The sequence below is a fragment of the Spea bombifrons genome, chromosome 4 (genome assembly GCF_027358695.1).
Source record: "Spea bombifrons isolate aSpeBom1 chromosome 4, aSpeBom1.2.pri, whole genome shotgun sequence".
Classification (NCBI taxonomy): Eukaryota; Metazoa; Chordata; class Amphibia; order Anura; family Pelobatidae; genus Spea; species Spea bombifrons.
Window position 1 is genome coordinate 111,678,574 of NC_071090.1, and position 25,381 is coordinate 111,703,954.

Sequence of the window (25,381 nt, forward strand, 5' to 3'; positions counted from 1 at the left end):
TTAAAGGTTCTGTTCTGAAATCATGGAAAATGTTGCCTTGTTCATAATTTTGACGAGAAAAACATAATCATCACTTGACACAAAAATGGAAAAACAAACCTTCTGAAAAGCTTCTGTGTTGTTTTCATGCAATGAGATCTTCAGAGGGAGGAATACAATGACAGATCTGCTAAGGGTTATTTACTTAACATACTAGAGATCCCAATGAATATTTTGTCTAAGTGGAACAGGACCTTTAATATTTTCCATGTCCCAGCACTATGAGGGCATCTTATTGTGATGGTTCTCTGCCTCCAGTCCTGTCTTACAGAGAAATTTGAAACATGTGACCCAGTCCATGACAATTTATGAAAACACGTAATTATATTCTCATTTATGTCCATTTACTATTAAGGATGTAAAATATGTATATTTATAAAAATTAGCTTAAACATTTTACGTATTCAATATAATCTTACATACTTTATTTTGAACTTTATGTTATTTGACTCCTTAATAAAATAAAAAAGATTGTCTCCTCCTTGGTTGTTTGATCACAAAGGTCGAGAGCCAACCCTCAAATAAGTGAACAGTGCAACGAACGGGTAAAAGTGTAAAATAAAAAATGCAAAACATAGTGTACATTACATCAAGATATTAAAACTGATCAAATATTTCTAATGGGTTTTTATAATTTCAGATTTTTAAAATTAAGTTTAACTCAAATACAGATAAAACCTTCCAGTTTTACAAGATTACATGGAAATATAACAGACATAAGTAGAAAGTTAAGCATTTTGGTTTATTTTATTAAATGCAGTTCAGAGTTTCAGAGACATAACATCAGTATTTCTCTAATTATTATATATATATAGTATATTCTAATGATTTTTATTACTATATTATTAGATGTTTGAAGATCTCTTTGAAGATTCTCTGATAGAATTATTCATAGTTCAGAATAAACATTGACACTCGTTGGCGTTAATAGTGTGAAAATGAAGTGTCAATGGCTGGACTTTTGATCCGTCCCCTTTAATAAAACTTCAAACAGCCACAAGTGTGAAACACAATTCAGTTTATTCATCAAACCCCAATATAAAGTCCTGGGATCCTCAAGGAAGAGATCATTACTGGAGAGCTTCTGAACAAGAAACATCTCCTTGGGCAGAAGAGACCAGATCCACAGCAGAAGACCTGTTTAAAGATGGACCTCCTGCACATGATTTTGCTCCTCACTCTCATCCCGGAGATCTTTGGGAAGCTGAATATTCCTCTTACAGGAACTAACCTGGGACTGAGACCTTCAGCCGATCTTCATGGTCACAATCCATCCCGGACAATGAAACCAGCCCTTTATATAATGCAGCTCTACCAAACTCTCATCACAGGGAACGATGGAGACCTTCCAATCCTGGAACGCTCCATCATCTGGGAATCGGATCCCGTCCTGAGTCTCATTCCAAAAAGTAAGTAAGCTTTCTGTTTGAATAATCTGTTATATTACATAATTCTTAATGTACGATACATTAATTGTAATGTTAAATGTCCGAGAGCCTAATGGGACCCTAACATTGATCTTCTTGTCTTCTCCAGGTTGCACTGAAAAGGAAAATGGCTGGAAATTGACATTTGACATGACGTCTATCTCCAGCAGCACTCAACTGAGGTTGGCGGAGTTACGAATCCCCAGCTCATCCTTCAAAAACGCCAAACTCGAAATCTATCATTCCAAGGGAGGCCAGAGGGGGGTCTTCATAGGATCCTTAAATCATTTATCTTCTCACAATGTAGAGTCCTCCTCAATGGTTTTCAATATCACCAAGATGCTCCAGAACTATCTCCATCATGCTGAGAAGAACAACATCCAAGAAGATACAAAGGATGTGCCGGAGAGAGGAGCCGAGAGCAGCTGTATGGGAGAGACAGCTAAAAGAGTGAGGCTCTTAGTGTTTGCCAAGGACAACTCCTCTCCTGATGATGATGGGTCTCCCAGCCTCATCAAGACAGTAGAGGCCTCTAAATATACCAGATCGGTGAATGAGGCCTCCAGAAAAGCCGTCAGTCGGAGGAGAACTAGGAATGCCCATAGCCCCTCCATGCCGGTGGGAGACGGGAAGACTCTGTGCAGAAGGGTGGACATGTTTGTGGACTTTGAGAAGATTGGATGGGGAAACCAGATCATCTCTCCCAAAAGATACAACGCATACAGGTGTGAAGGCGCTTGTCCTCTTCCATTAAATGACTCCTTCAAGCCAACCAACCATGCCTACGTACAGGTGAGTTTATTATATAATATAATAAATATTAAAAAAAATAGATTTCTCACTTATTGTGTAGATTTTGCTGACAAACGAGAAAAATATTAATTCTAATTATGTCCACGTAGTCTCAGTTCCAATATTTTGTTTAGAATTGCTAAAACTTATAGTTAGATCATTTTAAATATATGAGTTTGGATTTATTTTGATTTATATTGTAAAGAATGAATGTTAATTTGTGTATTTCTCTCATTTTTTGCAGAGTTTGGCCCATCTGAACGCCCCCCACACAGTGAGTTGTCCTTCCTGTCTCCCCGTGAAGTTGAGCCCCATGTCCATGTTACAGATCGAGGGGGGAAGAATTGTTTTACATAAACATGAAGATATGGTGGTTGAGGAATGTGGCTGCAGATGACGACGAGTCCTATTATTTTTAAAAATTAATCTGTAAGTATATTTTATATTTAAAAAGCTGTATGTGTTGCACTTGTAATTAATAAAGGATTTAAATTACATTGTGATTTGTGATTTTTTTCAGTGCTAACGTGTAACGTAATTAAAGTCCCCTCACGTGTGATTACTGACCAAATAATGAGATGAGAAACCATCTTGTTATTTATTTTGTATTTGAAAGATTCATTTACTGTGTATATAACTACTTTATAACTGTGATTTGCACAGTAACACTTTCCTGCGTTAGCGGTTTGAGATAGGGAGCTTGGCATTACCGGTCAGATTCTAGGCAGGGTCATTGGGTCATACTGAAAGCCATGCTGAAGTCATGGGGAGCGAGCGATGCTAAAATAAATACATATATAAAAAAAACATTGATGCCTAAAGGCAGCGATCAGTGCGTGGAGGAGGCAGCTTACAGTGGCTGCCTGCTACCGCGTCATCAGAAGTTTTATTAAAAAAACAGTGTGCGAACGGAAGTCTCATGCGATGACGTGATCGCACCATACTTCCTTAGTGAATGGAAGCCTCGCATTCACACTAAAGGTGATGGTCCATTCATGAGGAGTAAGCACTGCTGATTGGTCAGAGACTGATCAGCAGACTTTATAACAAACAGACCAAAAAAAAAACCAAAAAGATTGATGCATAAAGGCAGTGATAAATGCGTGGAGCAGGCAGCTTACTATGACTGTTTGCTACTATACCATCAGACGTTCCAAAAATGAAGCCCACGGGGGCCAGAATGGACTAGAGTGGGCCCTGACAGAGTGCTGAGCAGGGCTAGGCTAAGGCAGGAATTTTGGATTTTAGGGGAGGAGTTTTGGTAGGAGGATATTTAAGTTTGGTGATCACAGGGGTAAGGATCCATTTTGTTTAACCTTACCTGGTGGTGTTTGTCCCACCCTCCCTCCCCTTATGTGGTTGAGTTTGTGGAGTAGTGTTGCTGCATTAGTCACAGTTGTGGGCGGTAGCTTGCCAGGTATCCAAGGGGTTAATGTGGTGGTATGATCCTTGGTGGTCATAACCAGTGGGAGGTTCCTTGCAAGGAGTGGTGCTCGGAACCTCGGGGCCGGGTTGGGGCATCCTGGTATGTCCCCTCCCAAATTGGTGTCTGGTATGGTGTTGCTGCATTAGTCACAGTCGTGGGCGGTAGCTTGCCAGGTATCCAAGGGGTTAATGTGGTGGTATGATCATTGGTGGTCATAACTGGTGGGAGGTTCTTTGCAAGGAGTGGTGCTCGGACCCTCGGGTCCGGGTTGGGGCATCCTGGTATGTCCCCTCCCAAAATTGGTGTGTGGTATGGTACCTTGATAACTTGGCAAGCTAGGTTGGTTTTGGTGACGTCATTGTCTCTGTTAACGCATCTATGTTTATTATTTCAGGTTTTACAGGACAATGACTGTTAAATAAAACGGCTGTGGCCTTTTCAAACCCATCTTGTGTGTTGGTGTTTTATTTAATTGAGCAAATGAGCCAAGCCTGGCCCGTGAGTCGAAGCTACATCTGTCAGTGTTCCAACGGGTTCCCAGCTCATGTGTGGTTAGATCAGCGGGCTGACAGACTGAAAAAACTGTCTGATCCCTGCTGTCATTCAAGGGCAGGACTGGACTGGGAATTAAAATCAGCCCTGGAAATAATTGAATACCAGCCTCGTGTTTTATGGTGCCATTAATATGCACGTGGCACATGTGTGCGGTCTCATCCCAGATCATGGGAGTTGTAGTCCGCAAAAGCACATGCTCCAGAAAAGCAAAAAGGTTGGGATATTAGGGAATGTTGAAAAGGTGTGATCCCCACCGACTCGTATATAAAATATAATAATAGTGCTTCCCACAGTCTGCTGCTTCCCGAATTTCACTCTTCCTCAGGGAATGCTGTCACCCTCTGGTCTGGGGACAGGGAAAGCCAGGTGACCCCATCAGCCCCTTGCCAATAACCCTGGTAACTCACATAGGCACTGTCACACATATTTACAGAAACCTACATTTCCTTTAATGATCACACTCAAATACTTTTCAAAAATATGTACTATGTGGGTACAAAGCAATGCATGCCCTCACCCGTTACTCACAAAAAGTAGAGTTGCAGTCCCCCGCAGTCCCGTCATGAATAACTCACCAATTATTACATGTTCATGCTGTTCTGGGAGTTATTGAATGCAAGAAGACTCTAATTGCATTAAAAGTTTAGACTGACGAAATCAGAATCCAAAATATTATTTCAATCCTTTATTAATAACAAGTGCAACACATACAGCTTTTAAATATATTATAAGTGCTTCAGGGAACGTCAATTACAAAAAAAAAATCATGAATTATAGGACTCGTCGTCATCTGCAGCCACATTCCTCAACCACCATATCTTCATGTTTGTGTAAAACAATTCTTCCCCCCTCGATCTGTAACATGGACATGGGGCTCAACTTCACGGGGAGACAGGAAGGACAACTCACTGTGTGAGGGGCATTCAGATGGGCCAAACTCTGCAAAAAATGAGAGAAATACAAAGATTAACGCTCATTCTTTACAGTATAAATAAAAAAAATCAAATTAGCTAACTATAGAAGTTTTAGCAATACTAAACTAAATATTGGAACTGAGACTGCATGTACATAATTACAATTAATATTTTTCTCATTTGTCAGCTAAATCTACAGAAAAAGTGAGAAATCTGTATTATATTTATTATATTATATGAAAAACTCACCTGTACGTAGGCATGGTTGGTTGGCTTGAAGGAGTCATTTAGTGGAAGAGGACAAGCTCCTTCACACCTGTATGCGTTGTATCGCTTGGGAGAGATGATCTGGTTTCCCCATCCAATCTTCTCAAAGTCCACAAACATGTCCACCCTTCTGCACAGAGTCTTCCCGTCTCCCACCGGCGTGGAGGGGTTATGGGCATTCCTAGTTCTCCTCCGACTGACGGCTTTTCTGGAGACCTCATTGACCGATCTGGTGTACTTAGAGGTCTCCACTGTCTTGATGAGGCTCGGAGACCCGTCATCATCAGGAGAGGAGTTGTCCTTGGCAAACACTAACAGCCTCACTCTTTTAGCTGTCTCTCCCATACAGCTGCTCTCGTCTCCTCTCTCCGGCACATCCTTTGTATCTTCTTGGATGTTGTTCTTCTCAGCATGATGGAAATAGTTCTGGAGCATCTTGGTGACGTTGAAAACCTTCGAGGAGGACTCCCAATTGTGAGAAGATAAGTGATTTAAGGATCCAATAAAGACCCCCCTCTGGCCTCCTATGGCATGATAAATTTCCAGCTTGGCGTTTTTGAAGGATGAGCTGGGGATTCGTAACTCCGCCAACCTCAGTTGAGTGCTGCTGGAGATAGAGGTCATGTCAAAAGTCAATTTCATGCCATTATCCTTTTTAGAGCAGCCTGAAGAAGACAAGAACATCAATGTTAGGGTCCAATTAGGCTCTCGGACATTTGAGATGACAATTAATGTGTTGTACATTAAGAATTATGTAATATACCAGATTATTTAAACAGAAAGCTTACTTACTTTTTGGAATGAGACTCAGGACGGGATCCGATTCCCAGATGATGGAGCGTTCCAGGATTGGAAGGTTTCCGTCGTTCCCTGTGATGAGAGTTTGGTAGAGCTGCATTATATAAAGGGCTGGTTTCATTGTCTGGGATGGATTGTGTCCATGAAGATCGGCTGAAGGTCTCAGACCCAGGTTAGTTCCTGTAAGAGGAATATTCAGCTTTCCAAAGATCTCCGGAATGAGACTGAGGAGCAAGATCATGTGCAGGAGATCCATCTTTAAACAGGTCTTCTGCTATGAATCTGGTCTCCTCTATCCAAGGAGATGTGTCTTGTTCAGAAGCTCTCCAGTAATGATCTCTTCCTTGAGGATCCCAGGACTTTATATTGAGGTTGTGTCAAAATCTGAAATGGTTCTTCACACCTGTGGCTGTTTGAAGATCATTTTGACCCAAACTTCAAAGGCCATGATCAGTTATTGAGTGATTGTGATGCTAATTAGAATTATAACAGGTGTTTGTTTATGGTGAGTTTCTGTTTTCTGTAAAATAGGAATTAATACCATCAAAGAATCTTCAATAAAGTAATTGATGTAGAAAATACTTCAAAGTAACTCATGATAAATGTCATGTGACCAGAAACCCATTTTGCTTCCTTCCAGTGACTTTGTTTATTGTATGCCAGGTGCTCTAGTTTGTGATACATTTTGTCTAATATCTCCCCCATCATCCACACTTCATTAACTGTTGACATCATACGTCCATTAATGACTTCATTTAAACTTTTTGTCTGATTCAGGACATGGTGAACCTAATTTAAAGATGGATCCGCACATTGACAAAGAGATTGGGGAGTATTAGAAGACAGCATTTACCGTCTACTGAATAACCTGTTAAAGGTTCTGTTCTGAAATCATGGAAAATGTTGCCTTGTTCATGATTTTGATGAGAAAAACATAATCATCACTTGACACAAAAATGGAAAAACAAACCTTCTGAAAAGCTTCTGTGTTGTTTTCATGCAATGAGATCTTCAGAGGGAGGAATACAATGACAGATCTGCTAAGGGTTATTTACTTAACATACTAGAGATCCCAATGAATATTTTGTCTAAGTGGAACAGAACCTTTAATATTTTCCATGTCCCAGCACTATGAGGGCATCTTATTGTGATGGTTCTCTGCCTCCAGTCCTGTCTAACAGAGAAATTTGAAACATGTGACCCAGTCCCTGACAATTTATGAAAACACGTAATTATATTCTCATTTATGTCCATTTACTATTAAGGATGTAAAATATGTATATTTATAAAAAATAGTTTAAACATTTTACGTATTCCATATAATCTTACATACTTTATTTTGAACTTCATATTATTTGACTCCTTAATAAAATAAAAAGATTGTCTCCTCCTTGGTTGTTTGAAAACAAAGGTCGAGAGCCAACCCTCAAATAAGTGAACGGTGCAACGAACGGGTAAAAGTGTAAAATAAAAAATGCAAAACATAATGTACATTACATCAAGATATTAAAACTGATTAAATATTCCTAATGGGTTTTTATAATTTCAGATTTTTAAAATTAAATTTAACCCAAATACAGATAAAACCTTACAGTTTTACAAGATTAGATGGAAATATAACAGACATAAGTACAAAGTTAAGCATTTGGGGTTATTTATTAAATGCAGTTCAGAGTTTCAGAGACATAACATCAGTATTTCTCTAATTATTATATATATATAGTATATTCTAATGATTTTTATTACTATATTATTAGATGTTTGAAGATCTCTTTGAAGATTCTCAGATAGAATTATTCATAGTTCAGAATAAACATTGACACTCGTTGGCGTTAATAGTGTGAAAATGAAGTGTCAATGGCTGGACTTTTGATCTGTCCCCTTTAATAAAACTTCAAACAGCCTCAAGTGTGAAACACAATTCAGTTTATTCATCAACCCCAATATAAAGTCCTGGAATCCTCAAGGAAGAGATCATTACTGGAGAACTTCTGAACAAGAAACATCTCCTTGGATAGGAGAGACCAGATCCACAGCAGAAGACCTGTTTAAAGATGGATCTCCTGCTCATGATCTTGCTCCTCACTCTTATCCCGGAGATCTTTGGGAAGCTGAATATTCCTCTTACAGGAACTAACCTGGGACTGAGACCTTCAGCCGATCTTCATGGACACAATCCATCCCAGACAATGAAACCGGCCCTTTATATAATGCAGCTCTACCAAACTCTCATCACAGGGAACGACGGAAACCTTCCAATCCTGGAACGCTCCATCATCTGGGAATCGGATCCCGTCCTGAGTCTCATTCCAAAAAGTAAGTAAGCTTTCTGTTTGAATAATCTGTTATTATTTACATCATTCTTAATGTATGATACATCAATTGTTATGTTAACTGTCTGAGAGCCTAATGGGACCCTAACATTGATGTTCTTGTCTTCTCCAGGTTGCACTGAAAAGGATAATGACTGGAAACTGACATTTGACATGACGTCTATCTCCAGCAGCACTCAACTGAGGTTGGCGGAGTTACGAATCCCCAGCTCATCCTTCAAAAACGCCAAGCTAGAAATCTATCATGCCAAGGGAGGCCAGAGGGGGGTCTTCATAGGATCCTTAAATCATTTATCTTCTCACAATGTGGAGTCCTCCTCAATGGTTTTCAATGTCACCAAGATGCTCCAGAACTATCTCCATCATGCTGAGAAGAACATCCAAGAAGATACAAAGGATGTGCCGGAGAGAGGAGACGAGAGCAGCTGTATGGGAGAGACAGCTAAAAGAGTGAGGCTCTTAGTGTTTGCCAAGGACGACTCCTCTCCTGATGATGTTGGGTCTCCGAGCCTCATCAAGACAGTGGAAGCCTCTAAGTACACCAGATCTGTCAATGAGGTCTCCAGAAAAGCTGTCAGTAGGAGGAGAACTAGGAATGCCCATAACCCCTCCATGCCGGTGGGAGACGGGAAGACTCTGTGCAGAAGGGTGGACATGTTTGTGGACTTTGAGAAGATTGGATGGGGAAACCAGATCATCTCACCCAAAAGATACAACGCATACAGGTGTGAAGGAGCTTGTCCTCTTCCATTAAATGACTCCTTCAAGCCAACCAACCATGCCTACGTACAGGTGAGTTTATTATATAATATAATGAATATTAAAAAAATAGATTTCTCATTTATTGTGTAGATTTTGCTGACAAACGAGAAAAAATATTAATTCTAATCATGTCCACATAGTCTCAGTTCCAATGTTTTGTTTAGAATAATTTTAAATATATGAATTTTGATTTATTTTGATTTAGAGTATAAAGAATGAATGTTAATTTGTGTTTTTCTCATTTTTTGCAGAGTTTGGCCCATCTGAATGCCCCCCACACAGTGAGTTGTCCTTCCTGTCTCCCCGTGAAGTTGAGCCCCATGTCCATGTTACAGATCGAGGGGGGAAGAATTGTTTTACACAAACATGAAGATATGGTGGTTGAGGAATGTGGCTGCAGATGAAAAGTCCTATTATTTATAAAAACGTTATTGTAAATATACAATATATTTTAAAAGCTGTATGTGTTGCACTTGTAATTAATAAAGGATTTAAATAACAATTTGGTTTGTGAGTTCTTCAGTGCTAATGTGTAACAAAATTAATGTCCCCTCACATGTGATTACATACCAAATAACACAAACATGTAATAGTTGGTGAGTTGTTCACGTTGCTATTGAGAGTGACTGCAACTTAACATTTTGTGAGTTACAGGTGAGGGCATGCATTACTGTGTCAAAATATTTTTTTTAAAGATTTTTACAGTTATTATATGGGTTTGTAACTCTAATCATAAACAAATAAAACAATAAATAACCCACATAGTTCATAGTTTTGGAAATTAGACAACCCATAAGTGTGTGTATGAGAGTAGATATGTATTGTATGCTGAGCTGTGTGAGCATGAATGTTTATGTGTAAGTATATGTGAGCATGAATGCTTATGTGTGTTTGTGAGTTAGTGTGTACGCTTGTGTAAATGTTAGGGTGAGTGTAAATATGTATGCCAGTGCCTATGTGGATTGCTGTGTGTGTGTTTGTGTGGGCAAGGGGTCAATGGGGCCACCTGGCTTTACAGAAGGTACCAGCCCTCCATTGGATGCCAGCATTTTGCTCTTCTGGTGCACCCACTTTTGGGGCCCATTTTGGTGCAATATGGGGTGATAATCATATGGGATGGAAATGATGGTGGGGAGGTGTGGGATGATGGAGGTATGAATTTGCTTATTGGGGGGCATGAATTATGATGTGGGTGTGATGATGGTCAGGGTCAGCTCTACACACACACACAGACACCCTTGGGTTTGCATGTGTTATCTAGTTGGTCTCTGCAGCTCTGCTGCTGCCTTGGTACCGTAGAATGCAGCGTTCCTACCTTAAACTAGGGGGCTACATGATAGTAGGCATCAGACTTGTTGGCATACTACTTTCTTTTACTTCTGATGGCATGGTTGCAGGGAGCCATAGTAAGCTGCTTGCTCCACGCATTGATCGCTACCTTCAGTCATCGGTCTTTTTTATTATATATATAATTGTTTTTAATTATTTGACGTTTTTTTTTAGGTTGGTGATCCATATCTGACCGATCAGCAGGACTCCCTCCCCATAAGTATGGCATTCTGTGAAATATAAACGCAAGACTTCCATTCATAATGCGGGACTTTTGGTGTGGGGAAGGTGAAGGTCCCCTACACTAGGAGCTATTGGACAGTGATGTGTATAGAAGTGCACAGCTCTACTCCATTAATGACGTACATTAACTGCAAACTGACATTCACTCCACCTTTACTGTGGAAGGGTTTTCCATCACCTTTACCAACCATAACTTATATAATGGTATTTCTCTATCACAATCTCATGCTGACGAGTCCCATTAAGGACGAAACAGCTGTCCATGAGCGGGGATCTGGCTGCTGCATCTCTTACCTGAGTTTTGTCTGAAGGCTGTCCTGTACAGCGGGCAATTACTTTCAAGTGATCCATGCATAAAGTGGATATAGCGGAAAAAGGTAATCATTATTTGCATGCGCCTACCCAGAATCCCCTTTGCTCTGGAAGCACCATGAGATTTCTGAGGTAAAAACAAGCCTTCTGGCTTGTCTGGTGTCTGTAGATGAGTGTTTAATAATAATAATGCTTCTACTACCCCATTAATTTTAAATGGAAGGGTTTTCCATCACCTTTACCCACCATAACTTATGTAATGGTATTTCTTGGCTACCTCAAGCTTCAAGTATTAAGCCAGTATTGCAACCTCATGCTGACGAGGCCCATTAAGGATGAAACAGCTGTCAATCAGTGTTGACTGCTCCTCTGTCTTTTGGTTAAGATCAAGTGATGGGCCAAACTCTGCAAAAAATGAGAAAAACACAAAAATTAATGCTCATTCTTTATACTATAAATCAAAAAACAAATAAGGTCAAAAACAAATGTATAAATTTAAATTTGACTAATTTGAACACACAATGTGTTTCTCATTTGTCAAAATCTAGATAAAAATGGAAACTCTATACCTTATTGTATTTATTAAATATTACACTCACCTGTACGTAGGCATGGTTGGTTGGCTTGAAGTTGAAGTTGTCATTTAGTGGAAGAGGACAAGCTCCTTCACACCTGTATGCGTTGTATCGCTTGGGAGAGATGATCTGGTTTCCCCATCCAATCTTCTCAAAGTCCACAAACATGTCCACCCTTCTGCACAGAGTCTTCCCGTCTCCCACCGGCATGGAGGGGTTATGGGCATTCCTCGTCCTTCTCCTACTGACAGCTTTTCTGGAGACCTCATTGACAGATCTGGTGTATTTAGAGGTCTCCGCTGTCTTGATGAGGCTGGGAGACCCGTCATCATCAGGAGAGGAGTTGTCCTTGGCAAACACTAACAGCCTCACTCTTTTAGCTGTCTCTGCCGTACAGCTGCTCTCGGCTCCTCTCTCCGGCACATCCTTTGTATCTTCTTGGATGTTGTTCTTCTCAGCATGATGGAGATAGTTCTGGAGCATCTTAGTGACATTGAAAACCATTGAGGAGGACTCCACATTGTGAGAAGATAAATGATTTAAGGATCCTATGAAGACCCCCCTCTGGCCTCCCTTGGCATGATAGATTTCGAGCTTGGCATTTTTGAAGGATGAGCTGGGGATTCGTAACTCCGCCAACCTCAGCTGAGTGCTGCTGGAGATAGACGTCATGTCAAATGTCAGTTTCCAGTCATTATCCTTTTCAGTGCAACCTGGAGAAGACAAGAACATCAATTTTAGGGTCCCATTAGGCTCTCGGACATTTAACATAACAATTAATGTATCGTAGATTAAGAATTATGTAATATAACAGATTATTCAAACAGAAAGCTTACTTACTTTTTGGAATGAGACTCAGGACGGGATCCGATTCCCAGATGATGGAGCGTTCCAGGATCGGAAGGTTTCCGTCATTCCCTGTGATGAGAGTTTGGTAGAGCTGCATCATATAAAGGGCTGGTTTCATTGTCTGGGATGGATTGTGTCCATGAAGATCGGCTGAAGGTCTCAGTCGCAGGTTAGTTCCTGTAAGAGGAATATTCAGCTTCCCAAAGATCTCCGGGATGAGAGTGAGGAGCAAAATCATGAGCAGGAGGTCCATCTTTAAACAGGTCTTCTGCTGTGGATGTGGCCTCTTCTATCCAAGGAGATGTTTCTTGTTCAGAAGCTCTCCAGTAATGATCTCTTCCTTGAGGATCCCAGGACTTTATCTTGAGGTTGTGTCAAAATCTGAAATGGTTCTTCACACTTGTGGCTGTTTGAAGATCATTTTGACCCAAACTTCAAAGGCCATGATCAGTTACTGAGTTATTGTGATGCTGATTAGAATTATAACAGGTGTTTGTTTATGGCGGGTTTCTGTTTTCTGTAGAATGGGAATTAATACCATCAAAGAATCTTCAATAAAGTAATTGATGTAGAAAATACTTCAAAGTAACTCATGATAAATGTCATGTTACCAGAAACCCATTTTGCTTCCTTCCAGTTACTTAGTTTTTGTATATCAGGTGCTCTAGTTTGTGATTGGCATACCGCCATTGGTGACTTCATTTTAACTTTCTGTCTGATTCAGGACACGGCGAACCTAATTTAAAGATGGATCCGCACATTGACAAAGAATATTAGAAGACAACATTTACCGTCTACTGAATTACCTTTTAAAGGTTCTGTTCTGTTCTGAAATCATGGAAAATTTTGCCTTGTTCATAATTTTGACAAGAAAAACATAATCATCACTTGACACAAAAATGGAAAAACAAAGCTTCTTAAAAAAAAGCTTCTGTGTTGTTTTCAAGCAATGAGATCTTCAGAGGGAGAAATACAATGACAGATCTGCTAACAGTTATTTTCTTAACAGTTAAGGATGTGAAATATGTATATTTATAAAAATCTGCCTAATCGTGTTATGTATTCAATATAATCTTACATATTTTATTTTGAACTTCATATTATTTGACTCCTTAATAAAATAAAAAGATTGTCTCCTCCTTGGTTGTTTGATCACAAAGGTCGAGAGCCAACCCTCAAATAAGTGAACAGTGCAACGAACGGGTAAAAGTGTAAAATAAAAAATGCAAAACATAATGTACATTACATCAAGACATTAAAACTGATTAAATATTCCTAATGGGTTTTTATAATTTCAGATTTTTTAAATTAAGTTTAACCCAAACGGAGATAAAACCTTCCAGTTTTACAAAATTAGATGGAAATATAACAGACATAAGTACAAAGTTAAGCATTTGGGGTTTTTTATTAAATGCAGTTCAGAGTTTCAGAGACATAACATCAGTATTTCTCTAATTATTATATATATAGTATATTCTAATGATTTTTATTACTATATTATTAGATGTTTGAAGATCTCTTTGAAGATTCTCAGATAGAATTATTCATAGTTCAGAATAAACATTGACACTCGTTGGCGTTAATAGTGTGAAAATGAAGTGTCAATGGCTGGACTTTTGATCCGTCCCCTTTAATAAAACTTCAAACAGCCTCAAGTGTGAAACACAATTCAGTTTATTCGTCAACCCCAATATAAAGTCCTGGGATCCTCAAGGAAGAGATCATTACTGGAGAGCTTCTGAACAAGAAACATCTCCTTGGGCAGAAGAGACCAGATTCACAGCAGAAGACCTGTTTAAAGATGGATCTCCTGCTCATGATTTTGCTCCTCACTCTCATCCCGGAGATTTTTGGGAAGCTGAATATTCCTCTTACAGGAACTAACCTGGGACTGAGACCTTCAGCCGATCTTCATGGACACAATCCATCCCAGACAATGAAACCAGCCCTTTATATAATGCAGCTCTACCAAACTCTCATCACAGGGAACGACAGAGACCTCCCAATCCTGGAACGCTCCATCATCTGGGAATCGGATCCCGTCCTGAGTCTCATTCCAAAAAGTAAGAACCTTTTTTTTCTTAAAATATGGATATTTTGTTATATGTTTATCTGAAAAGAAATATTCTCTTAGTGAATGTAAGTCAATGCCATGTTTATTTTATGGATGTTTTAGATGTTTTATTGCAAACTAAGAACAGTTTAGATGAACAATGCAGATAATGTTTTATTTTTTATTGATTGGTAAACATTTCCAAAAAGCTCTGTTGTTTCATCTTACGAACCGAATGTGACCCTAACATTGCTGTTCTTGTCTTCTCCAGGTTGCACTGAAAGAGATAATGGCTGGAAATTTATTTTTGACATGACGTCTATCTCCAGCAGCACTCAGCTGAGGTTGGCGGAGTTACGAATCCCCAGTTCGTCTTTTGAAAATGTCAAAGTGGAAATCTATCATGCCAAGGAAGACCAGAAGGGGGTCTTCATAGGATCTTTAAATCATTTTTCTCCTCATGAACTAGAGTCATCCTGGAAGGTTTTCAATGTCACCAAGATGCTCCAGAACTATCTCCATCATGCTGAGAAGAACAACATCCAAGAAGATACAAAGGATGTGCCGGAGAGAGGAGACGAGAGCAGCTGTATGGGAGAGACAGCTAAAAGAGTGAGGCTGTTAGTGTTTGCCAAGGACAACTCCTCTCCTGATGCTGACGGGTCTTCCAGCCTCATCAAGACAGTGGAGACCTCTAAATACACCAGATCGGTCAATGAGGTCTCCAGAATATCTGTCAGTAGGAGGAGAACTAGGAATGCCCATAACCCCTCCATGCCGGTGGGAGACGGGAAGACTCTGTGCAGAAGGGTGGACATGTTTGTGGACTTTGAGAAGATTGGATGGGGAAACCAGATCATCTCTCCCAAGCGATACAACGCATACAGGTGTGAAGGAGCTTGTCCTCTTCCACTAAATGACTCCTTCAAGCCAACCAACCATGCCTACGTACAGGTGAGTGTAATATTTAATAAATACAATAAGGTATAGAGTTTCCATTTTTATCTAGATTTTGACAAATGAGAAACACATTAAGTGTAATAATTTCCATGATGTCTTGATCCCAAAAATGTGTGTGTGTTCAAATTAGTCAAATTTCAATGTATACATTTATTTTTTGATTTAGAGTATAAAGAATGAATGTTAATTTGTGTATTTCTCTCATTTTTGCAGAGTTTGGCCCATCTGAACGCCCCCCACACAGTGAGTTGTCCTTCCTGTCTCCCCGTGAAGCTGAGCCCCATGTCCATGTTACAGATCGAGGGGGGAAGAATTGTTTTACACAAACATGAAGATATGGTGGTTGAGGAATGTGGCTGCAGATGACGACGAGTCCTATTATTTATAAAAACTTTTCTGAAATTATTCTGTTCATAAAAATTACCATTTTCCCCTGAAGCACTTAAATATATATGAAAACTGTATGTGTTGCACTTGTTATTAATAAAGGATTAAAGTAAGGTTTCGGATTGTGATTTTTTTCAGTCCTGATGTGTAATGTAATTAAAGTCACATCCCACACAATTACTTACAAACCAACACAAACATGTAATAATTGGGAAGCTGCTCATGATGGGCTTGCGAGCAGCTCCAACTTTCCATTTTGTGAGTTACAGGCGAGGGCATGCATTACTGCTAAGTATTTTTTAAAATTGTGTTTACATTTTTTATATGGGTTTGTAACTGCAACCATGAACAAATAAAACAATAAATAACCCACATAGTACATATTTTTGGACAGCAGACAAATCTGTACTGTATGTTGAGGTGTGTGAGCATAAATGTGTATGTTTAAGTATTTGTGCGTTATCATGAATGTGTATGTGTGTTTATGCGTTAGTGTGTAGCTTTGTATGAATGTTGGAGTGTGTGGAAATATGTGTGCCCCTGCCTTTGTGATTTACTGGTGGTGTGAGCAAGGGGCAGATGGGACTTGCCAGATTTACTTGCCCCCAGGCCAGAAGGTGCTAGCCCTCCCCTGTATTCCAGCCTTTTGCTCTTCTGGCGCAAACACTTTTGCAGAATACAACTACCAGGATCTACAGTTCTGCACCATTAGCATGACTGAGGGTGATGAAAGTAGCAATTAACAAACGGTCATCAGCCCATCTGTTAAAAAATATACATATATCATTAGAAAATATAGGTGCAGGGTCTTAACGCTATTTGTGATTGAACTTTAAATGTGTAGTTCGGGGCTACCAGGCTGTGACATAATATCTAACGGACAGCTATTTCACCCTTAATGGAAATCTTCAACATAAGATCGTTATAATGGTTTCCTAATACTTGAGGCTTGAGGTAGTATGAGAAATACCATTATATAAGTTATGGTGGGTAAAGGTGATGGAAAACCCATCCACTTAAAAGTAAGGGGGTAGTAGAAGTATTATTATTAATCACTCATCTCCAGACACCAGAGAAGACAGAAGGCTTGTTTTGCCCTCAGAAATCTCATGGTGCTGCCACAACCACAAGGGATTCTGGGTAGGCGCATGCAAATAAGGTCAACAATGATATCCTTTTGCCTCCATATCCACTTTATATATGGATCCCTTGAAAGTACCGTATTTGCTCGATTATAAGACGACCCCGATTATAAGACGACCCCTTAAATTTTGGATCTTATTGGGGAAAAAAAGAAAAGGCCTGAATATAAGACGACCCTAATGGGAAAAAAATCAAAACCACTGTTTTTGTCATAAAAATAGTTTAATCATTAACATATAACAACCAGATTATCTGTAAAATAGCAAACGTGCAAAAAAACAATCAAAGGGAAAAACAACAGTCTTTGTTTCTAGATTTTTTTAATCAATGATGACTGGAATGATATCATCATCTTCCTCTTCCTCGTCCTCTTCATCTCCTTTGTTTTCAGTGCTGCTCTGTGGTGTCTCATGCCACAAGATATCATCCTCTGTGCCATCCATGGCATTAGTAATGCAGCATTTCTTGAAGCCAAGAACAATACTGTCAGCAGAAATCTGGCCCCAGGCATGAAGTACCCATTCACATAGAAGAGTAATAGATGGCTTTTTAATTTTTCCTGTTGGAGTGAGGGTGTGATCATCAGAAAGGAGCCATGCGCTGTACTGCCTTTTTAAATGGTCTTTAAATGGTTTATTAACCACAACATCCAGGACTTGTAACTGTGAGGTCATACCTCCAGGGATGATGACCAAATCAGTGTTCATCTTAGAAATTTGCTTTTTAACATTTGGGGTTAAATGTCCTCTGAATGCATCAAGGACAAGCATTCCTCTTTTTTTGCAATGGATTCCCCAAACAACTTTAAGCCAGTCTATAACTAGACTTTCTTCCATCCACCCCTTTTCTTGAACTCTGACTATCACTCCTGATGGTACTTTTTCTTTTGGCATGGTTTTCCTTTTCAGAATAATGTATGGTGGAAGCTTTGTTCCATCTGCTAGTACTGCCAACATAACGGTTATTCGAGATTTTTCATTCCCAGTAGATTTTATAAGAACCGACTTCTCTCCCTTCTTGTGCGCTGTAACATTGCTTGGCATGTCAAAGAACACCGGTGTTTGATCTGCATTACAGATCTGACTGAGGGCATAGTCATGCTTTTTCCTCAGAGCGATCACAAAGCGTTGAAAGGAAAGGAGTTTTTCACTAAAGTCATTTGGTAGTCTTTGTGCTAAAGTTGTGCGTCGCCTCAAAGACAAACCATGTCTTAGCATCATCCTTCTGCACCATCCCATGCTGGCTTTAAATTCAGTTATTTTTAACTGTTTTGCAATTTCCAGTGCTTTTATCTGCATAGCTTCTCTGGTTACAGGGTATCCTTTGCTACGCATTTCACAGACAAATTTTTCTACCTGTTTGTCAAGTTCTTCATGACGCCCAACTTTAGGGCCTTTGAAACCTTGCCTGGTGGACTGTGTGTTCAGGAGTTCTTTCTTCTGTGTCCGCCGTCTCCTGACGTTACACTCTGTGACACAGTACTTTCTGGCAGCTGCACAATTGTTTGTTTTTTCTGCCTCGTTTATCACCTTAATTTTAAAATTGGCATCGTAGCTCTTGCGTAAGAATTTTTTAGTAGATTTGCCTTTTCCTTTCGCTTTCTCTACTGGTGCCACTCTTGAAGGCTCTCCTCTGGATGTGGAAGGAGTTGGCATGTCGCTTGAGCACTCTCCTCTGGATGTGGAAGGAGTTGGCATGTCGCTTGAGCACTCTCCTCTGGATGTGGAAGGAGTTGGCATGTCGCTTGAGCACTCTCCTCTGGATGTGGAAGGAGTTGGCATGTCGCTTGAGCACTCTCCTCTGGATGTGGAAGGAGTTGGCATGTCGCTTGAGCACTCTCCTCTGGATGTGGAAGGAGTTGGCATGTCGCTTGAGCACTCTCCTCTGGATGTGGAAGGAGTTGGCATGTCGCTTGAGCACTCTCCTCTGGATGTGGAAGGAGTTGGCATGTCGCTTGAGCAATCTCCTCTGGACGTGGAAGGAGTTGGCATGTCGCTTGAGCACTCTCCTCTGGATGTGGAAGGAGTTGGCATGTCGCTTGAGCAATCTCCTCTGGATGTGGAAGGAGTTGGCATGTCGCTTGAGCACTCTCCTCTGGATGTGGAAGGAGTTGGCATGTCGCTTGAGCACTCTCCTCTGGATGTGGAAGGAGTTGGCATGTCGCTTGAGCACTCTCCTCTGGATGTGGAAGGAGTTGGCATGTCGCTTGAGCAATCTCCTCTGGACGTGGAAGGAGTTGGCATGTCGCTTGAGCACTCTCCTCTGGATGTGGAAGGAGTTGGCATGTCGCTTGAGCAATCTCCTCTGGATGTGGAAGGAGTTGGCATGTCGCTTGAGCACTCTCCTCTGGATGTGGAAGGAGTTGGCATGTCGCTTGAGCACTCTCCTCTGGACGTGGAAGGAGTGGAAGACATGATGGCAATTTGGCAGGTTTGCTGTTTAGGTACTCTAAAACCATAATAACAAGAAGACACTAGTCATGCTATTCTGTTCCTGTATATGGTATGTGTAACTGTAAAGTGTTTGCATACTCTGTAGTGTTGTTTTTATTGGAAATAAACGTACATTACGTACCAGTAATTTAAGCAATACCAGCATTACTATATTTTACATACGGTGTATTATAGAATGAAATGGGCCATGCAGGGAATCTACCACTCACTCATAAGCACACTTAAAATCAGTCACTCATAAACACACTTAAAATCTGACAGGCACTCATAAGCACACTTAAAATCAGTCACTCATAAACACACTTAAAATCTGACAGGCACTCATAAGCACACTTAAAATCAGTCACTCATAAACACACTTAAAATCTGACACTCACTCATATGCACTTTTACACTATGACACAGGGGAATGGTGGTAGTAATGTGGTGGTTTCTTATTGCATGTGTATAGTGGGTTTTTTTTCTTTCTCACCTGTCAGTGGGAATAGCAGATCTATAGATGTCCCATCAACATGTCCCATCAACTTGTCCCATCAACATGCTCCTAATGCTCCTCAGTCACGCTTAAAGGGGTCTGGGAATCATGGGAAATGTAGTTCACTAGGTTGTGCCCCTAATTGAACCAGCTATGCAAATCATTCCTACCTGACAGTCTATGCTCCTCTTCACAAATTGTGAACAGGAGCACAGACTGTCAGGTAGGACTGATTTGCATAGAATCAAAGGCAAAAAACGTAAAAAACGAAGCTGGGTCAGGTGAGAACAGCGCGACCCACGTGACCCGCGCATCTGTTATGGTCACAGCTTCCGATTCGGCCGCATCGGAGGATGCTGAAGCCGCGGATTACGGAGGCGGCGGCTGCTGCCACGGATCACGGAGGCGGAGGCGGCGGCTGCCGCGGATACGGAGGCGGCGGCTGCCGCGGATACGGAGTCGGCAGCTGCCGCGAATACAGAAGCGGCGGCTGCAGCTGATACGGCGGCGGCGGCTGCCGATGGAATTGTGAGGTATCGTGTGGGATGATCTGAGGTCTGATTACAAGACGACCTCGATTATAAGACGAGGTCGGTTTTTCAGAAGTTTTTTTCTGGAAAAAAACTCGTCTTATAATCGAGCAAATACGGTAATCGCCCGCTGTACAGGACAGCCTTTAGACAAAACTCAAGAAGAGATGCAGTAGCCAAATCACCACTCATGGACAGCTGTTTCATCCTTAATTTTTTTTTTTGGAAGCCCGATTTGTTATGCTTCTCAGGTGCGTGCGTCTGTGCATAGGAGCAGCAGAAGTCTGATACTTTTTCAAGTCTTCGTCTGACATTCCCCGTCGGGATACGCGAGACACAATTCTTCCCCTTCCCGGCCATAAGACCTGCAGGAGGATCGGATCTTCCAGTCCACCTCCAAAAACAAGGACCACTGTAGGAAGAAGTAGGGAGCCCCAAGGCATCATACTGCTTCTACTCGCCAGGACAAAAATAGTCCAGTTCCACTGCTGGGATGCAACACTCATATAAAATGCAAAGTCTGTGACCCGTAAAGAATCAAAATCATATCCTCACTGTATCATAAATAGAACCCAGCAGCATGAGGTTGCCATACCTGCTTAATACTTGGGGTAGTACAGGATATACCATTACATAAGTTATGGTGGGTAAAGGTGATGGAAAACCCTTCCACTGATAAATAAGGGGGTAGTAGAAGTATTATTAAACACTCATCTACAGACACCAGACAAGCCAGAAGGCTTGTTTTTCCCTCAGAAATCTCATGGTGCTGCCACAACCACAAGGGATTCTGGGTAGACATGCAAATAAGGTCAACAATGATCACCTTATACACGGATCCCTTGAAAGTAATTGCCTGCTGTACAAGACAGCCTTTAGACAAAACTCGGGTGAAGGGCCCTTCACCTTCCCCACACCAGAAGTCCCGCATTATGAATGAAAGTCTTGCGTTTATATTTAACAGAATTCCATACTTATGGGGAGCGAGTCCTGTTGATCGGTCAGATATGGATCACCAGCCTAAAAAAATATATATATACACACACAAAAAAGACTGATGGCTGAAGGTATCGATCAATGCGTGGAGCAAGCAGCTTACTATGGCTCCCTGCTACCATGCCATCAGAAGTAAAACAAAGTAGTATGCCAACAAGTCTGATGCCTACTGTCATGTAGCCCCCTAGTTTAAGGTAGGAACGCTGCATTCTACCGTACCAAGGCAGCAGCAGAGCTGCAGAGACCAACTAGATAACACATGCAAACCCAAGGGTGTCTGTGTGTGTGTGTAGAGCTGACCCTGACCATCATCACACCCACATCATAATTCATGTCCCCCAACCAGCAAATTCATACCTCCATCATCGCACACCTCCCCACCATCATTTCCATCCCACATGATTATCACCCCATATTGCACCAAAATGGTCCCCAAAAGTGGGTGCACCAGAAGAGCAAAATGCTGGCATCCAATGGAGGGCTGGTACCTTCTGGCCTGGGAGCAGGTAAAGCCAGGTGGCCCCATCGACCCCTTGCCCACACAAACACACACGGCAAGCCACATAGGCACTGACAAACATATTTACACTCACCCTAACATTTACACAAGCGTACACACTAACTCACAAGCACACATAAGCCTTCATGATCAGATATACTTACACATAAACGTTCATGCTCACACAGCTCAGCATACAATACAGATCTACTCTCATACACACAGTTATGGATTGTCTACTTTCCAAAACTATGAACTATGTGGGTTATTTATTGTTTTATTTGTTTATGATTAGAGTTACAAACCCATATAATAACTGTAAAGATCATTCAAAAAATACTTTGAAACAGTAATGCATGCCCTCGCCTGTAACTCACAAAATGTAAAGTTGCAGTCACTCTCAATAGCAACGTGAACAACTCACCAACTATTACATGTTTGTGTTATTTGGTATGTAATCACATGTGAGGGGACATTAATTTTGTTACACATTAGTGCTGAAGAACTCACAAACCAAATTGTTATTTAAATCCTTTATTAATTACAAGTGCAACACATACAGCTTTTTAAATATATTGTATATTTACAATAACGTTTTTATAAATAATAGGACTTTTCATCTGCAGCCACATTCCTCAACCACCATATCTTCATGTTTGTGTAAAACAATTCTTCCCCCCTCGATCTGTAACATGGACATGGGGCTCAGCTTCACGGGGAGACAGGAAGGACAACTCACTGTGTGGGGGGCATTCAGATGGGCCAAACTCTGCAAAAAATGAGAAAAACACAAAAATTACCTCTCATTCTTTACAGTATAAATCAAAATTCATATACTTAAAATGATCCAACTATAGAAGTTTTAGCAATTCTAAACAAAATATTGGAACTGAGACTATGTGAACATGATTAGAATTAATAGTTTTCTCGTTTGTCAGTAAAATCTACAAAATAAATAAGAAATCTATTTTTTTAATATTTATTATATGATATAATAAACTCACCTGTACGTAGGCATGGTTGGTTGGCTTGAAGGAGTCATTTAGTGGAAGAGGACAAGCTCCTTCACACCTGTATGCGTTGTATCGCTTGGGAGAGATGATCTGGTTTCCCCATCCAATCTTCTCAAAGTCCACAAACATGTCCACCCTTCTGCACAGAGTCTTCACATCTCCCACCGGCATAGAGGGGTTATGGGCATTCCTAGTTCTCCTCCGACTGACAGCTTTTCTGGACACCCCATTGACAGATCTGGTGTATTTAGAGGTCTCCACTGTCTTGATGAGGCTGGGAGACCCGTCATCATCAGGAGAAGAGTTGTCCTTGGCAAACACTAAGAGCCTCACTCTTTTAGCTGTCTCTCCCATACAGCTGCTCTCGGCTCCTCTCTCCGGCACATCCTTTGTATCTTCTTGGATGTTGTTCTTCTCAGCATGATGGAGATAGTTCTGGAGCATCTTGGTCACATTGAAAACCATTGAGGAGGACTCCACATTGTGAGAAGATAAATGATTTAAGGAACCTATGAAGACCCCCCTCTGGCCTCCCTTGGCATGATAGATTTCGAGTTTGGCGTTTTTGAAGGATGAGCTGGGGATTCGTAACTCCGCCAACCTCAGTTGAGTGCTGCTGGAGATAGACCTCATGTCAAATGTCAATTTCCAGTCATTATCCTTTTCAGTGCAACCTGGAGAAGACAAGAACATCAATGTTAGGGTCCCATTAGGCTCTCAGACATTTAACATAATTATTGTATCATACATTAAGAATTATGTAATATAACAGATTATTCAAACAGAAAGCTTACTTACTTTTTGGAATAAGACTCAGGACGGGATCCGATTCCCAGATGATGGAGCGTTCCAGGATTGGAAGGTTTCCGTCGTTCCCTGTGATGAGAGTTTGGTAGAGCTGCATTATATAAAGGGCCGGTTTCATTGTCTGGGATGGATTGTGTCCATGAAGATCGGCTGAAGGTCTCAGACCCAGGTTAGTTCCTGTAAGAGGAAAATTCAGCTTCCCAAAGATCTCCGGGATGATAGTGAGGAGCAAAATCATGTGCAGGAGATCCATCTTTAAACAGGTCTTCTGCTGTGGATCTGGTCTCTTCTGCCCAAGGAGATGTTTCTTGTTCAGAAGTTCTCCAGTAATGATCTCTTCCTTGAGGATCTCAGGACTTTATATTGGGGTTGATGAATAAACTGAATTGTGTTTCACACTTGAGGCTGTTTGAAGTTTTATTAAAGGGGACAGATCAAAAGTCCAGCCATTGACACTTCATTTTCACACTATTAACGCCAACGAGTGTCAATGTTTATTCTGAACTATGAATAATTCTATCTGAGAATCTTCAAAGAGATCTTCAAACATCTAATAATATAGTAATAAAAATCATTAGAATATACTATATATATATAATAATTAGAGAAACACTGATGTTATGTCTCTGGAACTCTGAACTGCATTTAATAAATAACCCCAAATGCTTAACTTTGTACTTATGTCTGTTATATTTCCATCTAATTTTGTAAAACTGGAAGGTTTTGTCTGTATTTGGGTTAAACTTAATTTTAAAAATCTGAAATTATAAAAACACATTAGGAATATTAAATCAGTTTTAATATCTTGATGTAATGTACATTATGTTTTGCATTTTTTATTTTACACTTTTACCCGTTTATTGCACCGTTCACTTATTTGAGGGTTGGCTCTCGACCTTTGTTTTCAAACAACCAAGGAGGAGACAATCTTTTTATTTTATTAAGGATTCAAATAATATGAAGTTCAAAATAAAGTATGTAAGATTATATTGAATACGTAAAATGTTTAAACTATTTTTTATAAATATACATATTTTACATCCTTAATAGTAAATGCACATAAATGAGAATATAAATAAGTGTTTTCATAAATTGTCAGGGACTGGGTCACATGTTTCAAATTTCTCTGTCAGACAGGACTGGAGACAGAGAACCATCACAATAAGATGCCCTCATAGTGCTGGGACATGGAAAATATTAAAGGAGCGGTTCCATTTAGACAAAATATTCATTGGGATCTCTAGTATGTTAAGTAAATAACCAGTAGCAGATCTGTCATTGTATTCCTCCCTCTGAAGATCTCATTGCATGAAAACAACACAGAAGCTTTTCAGAAGCGTTGGATTTCCATTTTTGTGTCAAGTGATGATTATGTTTTTCTCGTCAACATTATTATTATATATGATTTCAGAACAGAACAGGAAATTCAGTAGACGGTAAATGC

General features: G+C 40.3%; 6 protein-coding genes across 6 annotated transcripts; 3 read left to right on the forward strand and 3 right to left on the reverse strand.

Annotated features, from left to right (window-relative positions):
* The first annotated feature begins 1,186 nt into the window (after positions 1–1,186).
* On the forward strand, positions 1,187–2,655 carry LOC128491766 (nodal homolog 2-A-like). Its single transcript, XM_053464080.1, has 3 exons — positions 1,187–1,448; positions 1,576–2,258; positions 2,503–2,655. Exons 1-3 carry the CDS (start codon positions 1,187–1,189, stop codon positions 2,653–2,655), a joined length of 1,098 nt encoding a protein of 365 aa, XP_053320055.1.
* A 2,370-nt stretch (positions 2,656–5,025) lies between these two features.
* LOC128491767 (nodal homolog 2-A-like) lies at positions 5,026–6,474 on the reverse strand. The gene is made up of 3 exons (XM_053464082.1): positions 6,213–6,474; positions 5,403–6,085; positions 5,026–5,178 (listed from the first exon to the last, which is right to left on the reverse strand). Exons 1-3 carry the CDS (start codon positions 6,472–6,474, stop codon positions 5,026–5,028), a joined length of 1,098 nt encoding a protein of 365 aa, XP_053320057.1.
* A 1,798-nt stretch (positions 6,475–8,272) lies between these two features.
* Positions 8,273–9,717, forward strand: LOC128491768 (nodal homolog 2-A-like). Its single transcript, XM_053464083.1, has 3 exons — positions 8,273–8,534; positions 8,664–9,343; positions 9,565–9,717. The coding sequence occupies exons 1-3, from the start codon at positions 8,273–8,275 to the stop codon at positions 9,715–9,717; spliced, it is 1,095 nt and encodes a 364-aa protein (XP_053320058.1).
* A 1,831-nt stretch (positions 9,718–11,548) lies between these two features.
* Positions 11,549–12,874, reverse strand: LOC128491769 (nodal homolog 2-A-like). The gene is made up of 3 exons (XM_053464084.1): positions 12,613–12,874; positions 11,797–12,485; positions 11,549–11,602 (listed from the first exon to the last, which is right to left on the reverse strand). The coding sequence occupies exons 1-3, from the start codon at positions 12,872–12,874 to the stop codon at positions 11,549–11,551; spliced, it is 1,005 nt and encodes a 334-aa protein (XP_053320059.1).
* Positions 12,875–14,422: 1,548 nt separating this feature from the next.
* On the forward strand, positions 14,423–16,011 carry LOC128491770 (nodal homolog 2-A-like). Its single transcript, XM_053464085.1, has 3 exons — positions 14,423–14,684; positions 14,946–15,628; positions 15,848–16,011. Exons 1-3 carry the CDS (start codon positions 14,423–14,425, stop codon positions 15,998–16,000), a joined length of 1,098 nt encoding a protein of 365 aa, XP_053320060.1. The 3' UTR covers positions 16,001–16,011.
* Positions 16,012–22,733: 6,722 nt separating this feature from the next.
* LOC128491771 (nodal homolog 2-A-like) lies at positions 22,734–24,190 on the reverse strand. Its single transcript, XM_053464086.1, has 3 exons — positions 23,929–24,190; positions 23,122–23,804; positions 22,734–22,886 (listed from the first exon to the last, which is right to left on the reverse strand). Exons 1-3 carry the CDS (start codon positions 24,188–24,190, stop codon positions 22,734–22,736), a joined length of 1,098 nt encoding a protein of 365 aa, XP_053320061.1.
* Positions 24,191–25,381: the final 1,191 nt, after the last annotated feature.